The sequence below is a fragment of the Schistocerca serialis genome, chromosome 3, assembly GCF_023864345.2.
Source record: "Schistocerca serialis cubense isolate TAMUIC-IGC-003099 chromosome 3, iqSchSeri2.2, whole genome shotgun sequence".
Classification (NCBI taxonomy): Eukaryota; Metazoa; Arthropoda; class Insecta; order Orthoptera; family Acrididae; genus Schistocerca; species Schistocerca serialis.
The window spans coordinates 103,837,613-103,851,263 of NC_064640.1; the positions used below are offsets into that span (position 1 = coordinate 103,837,613).

The 13,651-nt window shown below is 42.5% G+C and overlaps 1 protein-coding gene across 1 annotated transcript in view; it reads right to left on the reverse strand.

The window, feature by feature from the left end:
* LOC126469775 (putative sodium-coupled neutral amino acid transporter 11) overlaps nt 1-13,651 on the reverse strand; it is a 70,462-nt gene that overhangs the window by 39,396 nt on the left and 17,415 nt on the right. The window contains exons 4-5 of the mRNA XM_050097005.1: nt 4,009-4,218; nt 3,679-3,925 (exon numbers count right to left, since the gene is read on the reverse strand). Coding sequence (XP_049952962.1) covers nt 3,679-3,925; nt 4,009-4,218 — 457 coding nt within the window. The remainder of the gene's footprint in view (nt 1-3,678; nt 3,926-4,008; nt 4,219-13,651) is intronic.

Consider the following 13,651-nt stretch of genomic DNA (forward strand, 5'->3'; position numbering starts at 1 on the left):
CCTAGAACAGATTACTAAAAGACATTGTTCAAAAAGACAGCTAAAATATTCTTCACAAGTAATGTGTATTACACAACTAAATATTACTTAGAGGACTTCGAGTAGTGGATAGTAATGAAAGGGGATTAATACAGTACCTTGTCACATTTCAATACATGGTTATTGTTTACTGCTTTCACAAGCATCATGTGTCAAAATGTATAATGCATGACAGTAACATCCATTGGCTAAGGTTTTCAGGTGGACAGTTGAATGTGGAGTCCGGAATTGAGGCAAGGGGCACAGCAGCATTTTCTCAGTCCACTAGTCACTAATGGGTGTCTTAGTGTAAGTGGCAATGAAAAGCGGAACAACGTTTTCCACTGTAAGTGACCATACGAATTCCAAGAGTCATTAGCAGGTGTCTTCAGTGTGTGGGAAATGAAGAGTGAACCTACGTTATATTCAGCAAGTTACCTGAAACAATTTGTCCATAAATGAAGAAGCATTATACAACAGAATTACCAAAAAAGGTAGTGCAACTGTTAGAACACTGACCTCATCTGAGACAATGGAGTTGTTCTGTCTGGTCATCCGCAATTTTTTTATTATTATAAAACTGGAGGGAACATTTGCATCAAATTTTGTGTGAAAAATGGAATCAAGTGCTCTAAAACACCTGAAATGTTGACAGTGGTATACAGTGAGTCTGCTCTGAGTAGAAAAAGTGTTTATAAGTGGTACAAGCTCTTCCAAGACTGCCGAGAAGATGCTAATGATGAACCTGGCTCTGGACATCCCAGCACATCAACAGATGATAATGTGGAAGCTGTGAAGAAAATAGTTTTGGAAAACTGTTGAATTACTGTAAGAGAAGTTGCTGAGGATGTTGGCATATCGGTTGGCTCGTGTCATGTAATTTTTGTTTTGGGGATGAGATGTGTGTCAGCATAGTTTGTTCCAAAACTTCTCAATTTTGATCACAAGAACTGTCACATGAGCATCGCTCAGGGTTCTTGAATGACATCAATGATGATCTCGATCTGCTCAAAAGGGTCATAACTGGTGTCGAAACGTGGGTTTATGTTTATGAGTTGAAACCAAAGCCCAATCTTCACAATGGAAACATCCCTGAGGGCCAAGACCGAAAAAGGCATGTCAAAGTTTCACTCACTGTTTTTTTTCAATTACAGTGGCACAGTGCACCATGAATTTTTGCCTCTAGATCATATAATCAATAAAGATTATTACCCTGAGATTATGCACCATTTGTGAGAAGCAATATGCAAAAAACTTTTGGAAGTGTGGAAAAACAGTTCATGGCTTTTGCATCACAACAATGCACCTGCTCATTCAATATTTGTTATGAGAGATTTTGTTGCCAAAAACATGACAATCATGCCTGAGTCACCATATTCACCGGATTTGGCCCCCTGCGACTTTTTCCTGTTCCAAAACTGAAGAGACCTATGAAAGGCCGAAGATTTTCAACAATTGAGGAAATAAAAACTGCATCGCTGGAAGGACTCAAGGCTGTACCAAAAAGTGCTTATAAGAAGTGCTTTGAGGATGGGAAGAAGCACTGGCACAGGTATACTGTATCTGAGGGGGGATTACTTTGAAGGGGACAACATGGATACTGATGAATAAATATTTTTTCATAAAAATATAAAGTCACCTTACCTTTTGAACACACCTTGTATGTAAGAGGGAGTACTGTACTGCTTTCTGGAAAACGCGCTGCCGGAATTTTAACAATAAAGCTCTACATGATGGACAACATGTGCTGTCACAAGAAAGAAGTTGCACAATGATCTATATGGTGTTCTCTCACCTACTAAATGACTTTTTCTGATACACATTGCTGTTCTACAGATTTTTGTCTTTTCATAAATCTTATATGGTGAAGGTAACAAATGTACTGGCAACTACTTTACTGATGGGCTTTCCTCCATTGGACCAATGTGAAGACCCTATTATAAACAGACTACTTTCAGAGCTAGATTTCTTTTATTGTTCAATTAAAATTGCTTTACTGTGCTCCACACCATACAGTTGCTCGAAAAACTTACACTCATTTGAAAAATGTGGCTTCCACCATTTTCTTCCATGCAACATTTTTCATTATGTTCTGCATATTTCACACAAGACTTTCCCAACATTTTTCCTACAAGACAACTGTCCCAATTCAGAATGAATTTTTACACCGCACCAAAACATGCACCCATTTGAAATTTTCTGGCAAATAGGAACTGTTTGCTAGACCAGAACTCAAATCCAGAACCTTTGCCTTTTGTGGGCAAATGCTTTAATGATTGGGTTACCTGGGCATAACTCACCTGCATAGCTGTACTTCTGCCAGTACCTCTCTCCTACTTTTCAAACATAACAGAAGTTGTTCTACAAGCCTTCTAGCACTAACTTATGGCAGAAAGGATACCCTACGATTCAGACAAGCCATTTCTCAAAAATATCACTTATTGCAGGAGAGCTAGTCCCTTAAGGTATGGAGGAGAATTTATCTGATGCTCTGACTGTGCGAGAGAGGTATTGGCAGATGTAAAACTTTGGGGGTGGGCTGTGAGTTGTACTTGAATAGCTCAGTCAGTAGAGCATTTGCTTAGGAAAGACCAAGTTCGGTACCCAATCTGCCAAGATCTTTACAACTGTCCCTATATTTTATTGGCCTTTGGACAATTCAACACCCTTCATGAAGCACATTTTTGTGTAATTTAATAGTAAATGAATATTCTAAGTTTTTCATTTTTCGAAGGGTTCACTGCCTTGGAGTGGCTCTTTCCACAAGGAATATCCCATTATGTAAAACATTTTACAGAAACCAAAATCTGTTTTAACTCTTCCCTGACCCTTCAAATTTGTACTACAATTTTATGACAACACATTGACACTTTATTTGTACATTTTACTTGTTACAGTATTCAAAGCAACTCCACCAGAGCTATCTCTCTGTAGGTTAGGTGTTTGTACTCCAACACAATCCACCCCAACAACTGGCAGTCTAATCATTTTGGTCAAACAAGAATAGGGACACATTATCCATGCCAAATACTACACATGAGTAAGCTCTAAACTAGACTTTTATCCCTGCAAGGCCCTTTACTATAAGATCATCTATTTACCATACCAATTAATTTTCACTTTTAGGATGAGGGCTTTTCTAGACAAGTTATCCTGATGGCTCAGGAAGTTCAAACAGTAATCCCACTTTATGGAGTTCACAACATTCCACTTGTTGAGTATTTCTGCAAATCTCAGCTCAGGATCCTAGGATTCAACAGATCTGAATGTATTTAATGCTGCTTGAGCTTCGACAGATGCTTGTTTCCTTATATCAGGGAATGACGTGAGAACAGCACGTATCACCTTCCCAAAACAAATTCAAAATACCTCCACCAAAGACATTGCAATCATATTTTGTGATCACAAGGGAAGTGAATTTCTTCAATAAAAATGGCACCTCATCTCCATGTCATAACTTACAAAAAAGAAGGTACACTCCTGAAAGCAAATTGATAACATTTAAAGGCCATATTTTCAATGATAATTTCTACAATATTTTACTGTTACACCTACATTTATAAGTTTTGTGTGTGTGTGTGTGTGTGTGTGTGTGTGTGTGTGTTTTTCAGCACTACCATCTACTGCTAGAAGCAAATAGGAATTCTAAATGTTACTTACACTACCTCCAACAAAGGCTCTATCCTTGCAGTAACAGCAATCAGGATAAATCCAACACACACAAGAGATGCAAATGAAATTTTGCTCAATTTCTCTAATTCCCGGTACAAACAAAGTGGTGCTGTTACGAAGATGTTTGCCATTCCAATGACAAATGGACGACTCGCAAATACAGACTCTTGGTGATACACATTAATCACTACTTTGGTTAGCGTATCTCCAACAACCACATTATAACTTATCATGGCTGAAACAAAATCATTGTTCAATGTGTGCATAAAATTTTCAGTGGCAGATTATGTAATTCTTATACAAAGTCTTTTTGCATACCAATGAAAGGGTACAGAAACTGCAGGGCTGACAAAACAAAATAACCAGGTTTTCCAAATGCAGCCTGCATTATTCCTTGGTAAGTAAAACTTCCACTTAAATGTCCACTTCGTACCATTAAGACCAAAGAATAGTCAGTCATCAAAGCAACTACAGTAAGAAGAACAAGTCCAATTCCAAATCCTGATTCACTAAAGGCATATGGTATACCTGTAGGCAAAACATTACTTTATCACAGAAATGCAGTTACAAATTTGTACGTAGTATGAAAATAATGCACAAATAGATCTTTGAATTCATCTTGACAAATTATTGATATTTTGCACACAGTCTGGCTGGTAGCCATGGGATATATTTTGTTAATAATTCCAAATTAGTGGCATCTCACATACCTACATTAAACACTTACGAAACCATTTTAAAAACCATTTCTGAAGTGTTGCCAACAGTAAGTGACACTTGCTTCACAGAAGGGAAGTATTTAGAAGGAAAATACTAAATTTAAATTTTTGTACACTGATGACAACTTGCAAAATTTCTTTAATCTTGCAAGGTACTTTGCAATAGATTTTCTATCTGCCATCCTCAAATACTTAAATGTTATCCAATACACAAATTTTTTGGATATGAAAAATTTAGCATCTTTCTTAATGCACTTTGAATGAATCGGGAATGGCGTTTGTTTGCATCACCAAATCATAGGTTTTACTCACTAAAATTACTGTTTCTCAGTTACTAGATCTACACACAACTCAAAATGACTTTGCTACAGTGCCTAAAGCTGCTTACTTATCTCATATGTTAGAAAGTACAAGCTTCTTGCCACTCTTACAAATGACAAAAAAAAACTGCATTTATTTGTAATGATTTGTGATTATTAATCACTGCCATAATATTTATTTTCAACAAGTATTATGAACACACTGGCAAGGCCACATGGAAGAACATTTTGTTGTTTTCAGGACAGTAGACAAAATTAGTTTTCAAAAAAATTGATATTAGTCAAATTTCTGTCTCAATGTGCAGAGAATTCTCTAGGCAGGTGCTATGCGACTAAAAGCATCTTCTGTGTTGCCAGAAAACAAAACATCCCTTTCACACATTTCTATTTTTGCTCGACAGCTGATATGAACGACATGCACCAACAGGTAGTACGGAGTATCAAAGAATCTAAATAAGTCGTCACTTATTGTTCAATGTTTATGAAGCCAAACTACAGAGCACAGTAATTTCACAGTGCTCTCTAACACACTAAGTATCTACATTTTATTACAGCAGTTCATGCTCCCACAGAGTGCAATAAATTCATGTGTAAGCTTCAACAGAACTACACACGCATACTCATTTACTTTCTTTTCTGCTTTTTCTCTTTCTTTCTTCATAGGGTCTATGAGAAATGAAAAGTGCTGCTGTCCATTGGAAATTGAGCAATGTATCATTCTCCCTATGATGCTCCAAATTGTATCAACTCCATTTCAGCCTCTAAACACACACAAGCATAAAAAGTATTATGAAATATCTCATTTCCACTTATATAATTATTGAAATGGAACAGCTAACACTTCACAGCTTTTGAAACATACAGAATCCCTATTAAATGAAAACTATCCCATGTACAGGTTATCTTAGGCTGTAGCTAGTTACTAATATACGAATACAACAGTGGAAATATTGACATCTGATCAACAGTATAAAAAAATAAAGTACAGTTAATTTTTCTGAAACAGAAATACACACATAAAAACAGCTCTTGCTTCAGTGTTGGACTGCAAAAACTTATTTCACTGTGAGACACCAAAATGTGTTCACTAGTAGTAAACTGCTCGATAAATATTGAGTATTAGGATCTACAAGGTGCATGTGTGACAATCGTATCAGAGTAAACTAAAGACTGTTTTATTGGCAGGACACTTAAATGTAACAGATCTACAAAAGAGACTGGCTACACCATACCTGTCTGTGTGCATTTGCAGTACTACTCCGTGGTCTGGGATCCTTACCAGATAAGATTAACAGAGTACATTGAGAATGTTCAAAGAAGAGCAGCACATTTTGTATTACCGAAAACAGGGGGAGGGGGGGGAGGTCACAGACACGATACAGGATTTGCAATGGACACAAAACAAAGGCATATTTCGTCACATCAGAATCTTCTCATAAAATTTCAATCACCAACTTTCTTCTCCGAATGAGAAGATATTTTGTTAACACCAACCTACATAGTGAGAAATTATCGTCATAATAAAATAGGGGAATTTAGAGCTCGCCCAGGAAGATATAGGTGTTCTCTTTTTCCGCACGCTGTTCGAGAGTGGAATCGTTGGATTAAAAGAGGGGGAATGGGACCAAACTACAAGGTCATCAGTTCCTTGCTCCAAATAAAACAATGTCAGAAGTGTGAGAATAAAAGAAACGAGACTGACAACTCAAAACAGAATTAAAGGAAAAATCTCTAACAATTAAGGGCAACAAACATGTTAATGGACAAAACGGAACAAGAAAACCACAGAAATGCAAGAAACGAGATGAAGAGATTAAAACAACAAAGCAGATTACCATGGCTGGCTGACCATGAGAATAAAAAAGGAGAAGCCAGCCAATATGCAACACATTAAAACCTCCACCCTAGAAGCACTAGGGTGGAGGACACAGAGGGACAAAGGACATGCACTAAAATGTAAAACTAAATCAGTCAATGGGGCGTTATCAGATAAAATTAGTTGCAACAAGTCCGGTAACCCAAGATTTCGTCACTGAGCAGTCAAAATGGGACAGTGCACCAGAATATGGGCCACTGTCAACCTGGTGCCGCATCGACACTCAGGAGGGTCTGCACGGCACAGGAGGTAACCGTGGGTCATCCAAGTGTGGCCAATGTGGAGCCCTGCAAGAGGCCTGCATGGAAGTCTTCCACTCATTTGTAGTCTCCTTAATGACACACAATTTGTTGTGTGTACTGTTATGCCAATCCTTCTCTCAAAGCCAAAAAACAAAGGCACAAGTCAGAACGCAGGTCAGGTTCAGAGAGTCCCATCTCCAGAAGCGGTTTCCGCGTAGCCTGTTTGGCCAGCCTACCGGCAACTTCATTGCCTGGGATGCCAACATGTCCTGGTGTCCACACAAACACCACTTAATGATGGGACCAGTCCTGGGCATAGATGCACTCCTGCATGGATGCTACCAAAGGATGGCGAGGGTAGCACAGGTTGATAGCTTGTAGGCTGCACAAGGCGTCAGTACAAAGAAGAAACGGATTTCCCGGGGCACGAACGAATATACTGAAGCGAACGAGAGATGGCCACCAGCTCTGCAGTTAATACACTGCGGCCATCGGGCAAGGCATGCTGTTCAAAACAGCCTCTGTGGACGTAGGTGAAGCCAACATGACCATCAGCCATAGAGCATCGGTGTAAACCACTTCAGAGCCCCAGAACACGTCAAGAATCGAGAGGAAGTGACAGCGGAGAGTGTCAGGAGTAACTGAGTCCTTAGGGTCATGCGAAAGGTCCAGACGAATCTGTGGCCTAGGTGTACAACATGGAGGTGTATGCAGATGGACATGAATGGCAGGTGGTAAAGAGAAGGACTCCACACAGAAGGTATCTCACACGAACCATACTTGTTAGCCCTGACCTGAGCCACCAATGTGGGAGATGAACTGCCACAGGTGGAAAAAGGAGACTGTAATTTGGATGCTCAGGAGAACTACAAATGGGTGCAACATAGCTGGCGAGCAGTTGTGCATGTCTGATTCGCAATGTAGGGACTCTAGCCTCCACCAGGACACTGGTCACTGGACTCTTTCTAAAAGCTCCCATCGCTAGGTGAACGCCACAGTGATGCACTGGGTTGAGTACACACAATGCTGAGGGTGCCGCCGAGCCATAAATCAGACTCCCATAGTCAAGGTGCGATTGAAAAAGGGCTTTGTAGAGTTGCAGCAGAGTAGAGCGATCTGCACCCCAGTTGCTGTTGCTCAGGCAGTGGCGGGCATCGAGTTGCTGCCAGCGCTTCCGCTTAAGCTGACGAAGGTGAGGTAGCCAAGACAACTGGGCGTCAAAAACCAGTCCTAAGAATCAATACGTCTCCACTACAGTAAGTGGATCATCATGAAGCTAAATTTCTGGTTCCAGATGAACGGTAAGACGCCAACAGAAGTGTAGGACTCATGACTTAGCAGCCGAAAACTGGAAGCCGTGGGAGAGAGCCCATGACTGCACCTTGTGGATGGCTCCCTGTTGGTGCTGCTCAGCAACACCAGTGCTGATGGAGCAGTAAGAAATTCTGAAGTCATCTGCATACAGAGAGGGTGAGACAGACGGCACTACAGCTGCTGCTAGACCATTCGAGATGCCCACCCGTATAATGTGGCAAGGATATGTAGTCACCAGGTGGTGTCATATGCTTTGCGTAGATGAAAAAAGACAGCAACAAGGTGTTGGCTTCTGGAAAAGGCTGTTCGGATGGCAGATTCGAGGGACACAAGGTTATCAGGGGTACAGTGCACCTGGCAGAAGCCGCCCTGACATGGAGCCAATAGGTCACGTGACTCCAGGACCCAACCCAACCACCGACACACCATACGTTCCAGCAGCTTACAAACAATGTTGGTGACTGATGGGCCGATAGCTATCCACATCAAGCGGGTTTTTGCCGGGTTTGAGCACCGGAACGATGGTGCTCTCCTGCCATTGCGATAGATGCCATCACAGCAGATCTGGTTGAAGATGACGAGGAGATGGTGCTTGTAAACAGACGAGAGATGTTTAATTATCAGACTGTGGATCCGATCTGGCCCATGAGCTGGGTTGGGGCAATGTCCAAGTGCACAGAGGAGCTCCCACTCCATAAATTTGGCATTATATGGTTCACTGTGGCGTTTAGTGAATGAGAGGACTTTCCATCCGCTGTCTGTAGGTGCGAAAGGCTGGAGGGTAGTTCTCCAATGCAGAGGCTCAAGCATAGTGCTCAGCAAAGTGCTCTGCAATCGCATTTGCATCAGTACATAGCCCGCCATTTATGGTAATGCCAGGGAAACCTGTTGGGGTCTGGTACCCAAAAAGATGTCGGATCTTCGTCTAGATTTGTGAAGGCGACTTAAGGCACCCAATGGTTGACACGTACCTCTATCAACACTCTTGTTTCTGTCGTTTTATAAGGTGGCATACACGGGCATGGAGCCACTTAAAGGCAATCAGATGCTCTAGGGAAGTGTGACTTATGTTTCTGTAGAGCTCACCGACACACTATAATAGCCTCAGCAACTTCCAGTGACCACCAAGGGACTGTCTTTCACCAGAGGCAACCTGAAGAGCGAGGGATCGCATTTTCTGCCACACAAGCAATTAAGGTAGTCACCCGCTCAACAATCACATCGCTGTTACCATGTGGGGCAGAGTCAACGGTGACATCAGAGGTGAAAGTTTCCCAGTCTGCCTTGTTTAAATCCCATCTGGACAGGCGTCCATGGGCCTGACGCCAGGGCAGTAACAGGAAGATTTGGAAGTGGTCACTGTTGTGTCTAGACAAGACAGCCTAGACACAATGAGAGGAAGCCGAAAGGCACGTGCTAAGCCAAAGCAGGGTGCGTGAGGTCTGAAACAGGATACGTTATGAAGGCTATAAAAAAAAGTACGTAGCTTCTGGAATACTTAACTTTAATCCATCCTTTTGGTACATCTGGAGATTGTGGCGATACAAGTGAGACTCTTTAGATACATGCAATGTTACTAATGGCGCCTTGCTAGGTCGTAGCCATTGACTTAGCTGAAGGCTATTCTAACTATTGGCTCGGCTAATGAGCAAGGCTTCCTCAGTGTGCATCGCTAGCTACGTCATCCGTACAACTGGGGCGAGTGCTAGTCCGTATCTCAAGACCTGCCTTGTGGTGGCGCTCGGTCAGCGATCACACAGTGGCGACACGCGGGTCCGACATGTACTAATGGACCGCGGCCGATTTAAAGCTACCACCTAGCAAGTGTGGTGTCTGGCAGTGACACCACAGTCACTACCACACAGGTACTCATGTGCTCTCCAGTGGATAGATGGGAGAAGTCCCGGGCTGCAAGCTGATAAATCAATGGCCGAGTAACTACCATGATCCACACTGAAATGTGTGATGGCCCCAGTATTTAAGAGGCAGAGGTCGAACCGAGACAGTAAAGTTTCGACATATTTGCCTCTGTCCGTAAGCATGGCGTCACCCCACGAGGGGTTATGGGAGTTAAAATCTCCCAAAAGTAGGAAAGGTTTAGAGAGTTGATCAATCACTGCAGCTAATACATTCAGGGGTACTGCACCATCTGGAGGAAGATATACGTTGCAGACAGTTATTTCCTGCATCGTCTGTATTTAAGAGCCACAGCTTCAAGAGGAGTTTGAAGGGCACAGGTTCACTACAGACTGATATTAGCACATAAACACAAACTCCACCTGACACTTTATTGTAGTCACTACAGTTCCTGTAGTATCCCTTACAGCCACAGAGGGCAGGGGTCCACACTGCCGGGAACCAGTTTCCCTGGAGGGCAATGCAGAAAGCAGGTGTAAAGCTTAGCAGTTGCCGTAGCTCAGCCAGTTAGTGGAAAAAACCACCGCAATTCCACTGGAGGATGACATCATTGTGAGACTGGGAAGGCATGGAACAGTCAATGAGGTAGATTACACCTCAGGGTCCTCTGCTGCCAACAACTTTTTGCCGAAGCAGTCTATATCCGTTATGTCTGAGGGTCCAGCAAGATCCAGGTCCTCAGCAGATGCCAGAATGCCCACCCCATCCTCAGACACAGAGCTTGTAGGTAGCGGTGGTGTGGGTGCCACTGATGTTCCTTGTTATTAGGGGGTCTTCTTTTTCGATTTCTCGTACTGTTCCTTGGGTTTCCCTGGCTGGGAGGACTTCACTGAATCAGTCTCCGAGACTGAGGATGAGCATGAAGCCCTACAACCAGCTGCTTTTGGGCTCTTCAGCTGCTGGCAGGTGTCGTCTTTCCCAATAGCAGAAACCTGGAAAGGGAACAACACAAGGGACCCCTTCCTAGTGAGAGGAGCCGAAGACGACTTACACTTCTCCGGCGCATAAGTGGGGACTGAAATCCCCAATGGATGGGGGAGGGGGTGGGAGGGTGGGGGTGTTGCTCCCGAAGTAGGTGGTGTGGAAGCAACAGGGAGGGAAGTGCTGCCCTCCCTCCCCCCCCCCCCCCCACCATCAAGGGGGCAGGTGTAGTCTCCTGATTCTGAAAGGCAACAGGAATTCAAGGAACTGATGGAGCGAGAACTGTTCTCGTTGCGGCGGAGTATGAGGTTGTCATAGCCACATGATGTAGGCGCTCAAATTTCCTCTTAACATCAGTGTAGGTCAGTTGGTCCAGGGTCTTATATTCCATCATTTTCCTCTCTTTCTGTAAAATCCTGCAGTCTGGCGAGCAAGGTGAATGATGCTCTCCACAGTTGACACAGATTGGAGGCGGGACGCATGGAGTATTGGAATGCAATACACGTCCACAATCTCGACATGTGACGCTGGAAGTACAGCGGGAAGACATACGGCCAAACTTCCAGCACCACATTGGGGGAGAGTTATATTGCTTGACGTCACAGCAGGAGACCACCAATTTGACCTTCTCGGGTAATGTATTACCCTTAAGACCAAGATGAAGGCACCGGTGGTAATCTGGTTATCCCTTGGACCCCAATGAATGCGCCAGATGAAATGAGCATCTCACCATTCTAAATTGGCATGCAGCTCATCATCAGACAGCAAAAGAAGGTCCCGCGAAATATAATACCCTGGGCCATGTTTAAGCTGTTATGAGGCATCATGGTAGCACGCCCAACTTGCCTCAAGCGTGTAATGCTCATTACTGGGTAGAGGATGCTGTTTTAATCAAAATTGACCCAGTGCGCATTTTGGACAACCCTCTACCTCCCCAAACTTGTACTCCAATTGCTCCACAAAAAACTGAGTCTTCACGGACATGAAAGATTCCTCTCATACATATGAGGTACCGGGGCGAATAAGCTTCACTGCCATCCTTAGCCTGGTGTTCCTACCATGGTGTGACCATGGAGGGGACCAACTCGGGGTCATATTTCTTAACATTAAAGTTAAACTTTGCCCACTTAGAGAATGCTGGCAGCAGACCACCAGAAAGAGATGATGTACTATGCTTCATGGCGTGTCATCATTGGCACAGAAAGTTACACTGCATAGTGCATGGTGGAAAACACACCCAGGAAGGTGTCCTTGCCCAAGAGATGGAGAATGGGTGGGACTGCAATGCGACGATGAGAAAGTGGGCTAAAGATCTCAATGCACAATGGACACGATGCCCATGTAAGGTGCCCTCCTCCAATTGGCTCACTCTTCGGGAAAATTTAAAAAAAAAAATGGAGTTCAAACCCTTCAGGGGACCATCACATAAAGGCCAAAACGTGAGAGACTTGTTTTAGTCGCTTCTTATGACAGGCAGGAATACCTCAGGCCTATTCTAACCCCCAGACCCACAGGGGGTGAGAGAACTATTGTGAAGGTGGTTTGATGAACCAACTGCCACGCACTTAAGTGTGATTTGCAGAGTATCCATGTAGATGTAGATGAAACAGCATTGGAATATGCTCAGTGATGTATAAGAGGTATCATTCACAATGCTTTATGAGAGTACATCAGAAGCTGTACTGTGTCCTTGTGGAACAAAGTTGAATGGTCATTTAGCCACAATTGAAACGTGCCATGAAAATCATTAACTTAGAATACTAGAAACATTACAGAAATAACAAATCCATAAGAGAACATGTATTGCTGTTGAAAAAACATGGTTAAAAGCATATCTGAACCACCACATACAGAACTGTCGATAATTTCATACATACTGTAAATCAAAGAAATGTGCAAAACCTAAACTTGTTTAAAACAAATACAAGTTTCCTTTAAGAGAACAGTTCCAACATCATATGGATGGTGAACTTAAATGAGAACAATAAGAGTGCAGCCTGCTAGAGCAAGATATCCATTGTCAAGAAGCTGGGATTTTTACTGGCCACATTAAGACAGCACCACCACAGTGCAGTCTAGAAGTACTCTTCAGATGAGAGTGAAAAGAAAGCACACACAAAAAGGTAAGTGACTAATCAAATATGCCAAACAGGAGTCACAAGATTAGTGGTCTTTCAAAATGTCCAGTTACTATAAAACAAAATCAATGAGCTAGAATTATTGATGTCAGATAAATTAAAAGAAGTACTTGTTACATGCTTAGTGAATATTAGCTAGCTTATGGGATGTTAGCAATTACAAATATACAGGATTTTGTTTCGTCACTGCATTTATGAAGAAAAATTGTTACTCAAAGAGGAACATGTATATACGAAAACATAAAAATATTCTTTAACAAACTTGAATGTAGTCTTGGCAGTACCAGGACCGGAATAAAACATTTATGTGTAGAGAATTTAACACTGACTTCAACAAAGTTTCAGAAGATAGAGATGATCTTATGGCTATATTTGCAACATACAATTGCAATTTTTTTTTGTGGGGTTTTAGGGCACTCAGCAACTGAGGTCATTAGCACCCAGTCACAAATGTAAGTGCACATATAATCTGGTAAAACTCAAGGGGGGAAGGGGGGAGGGGGGGGGGACACCA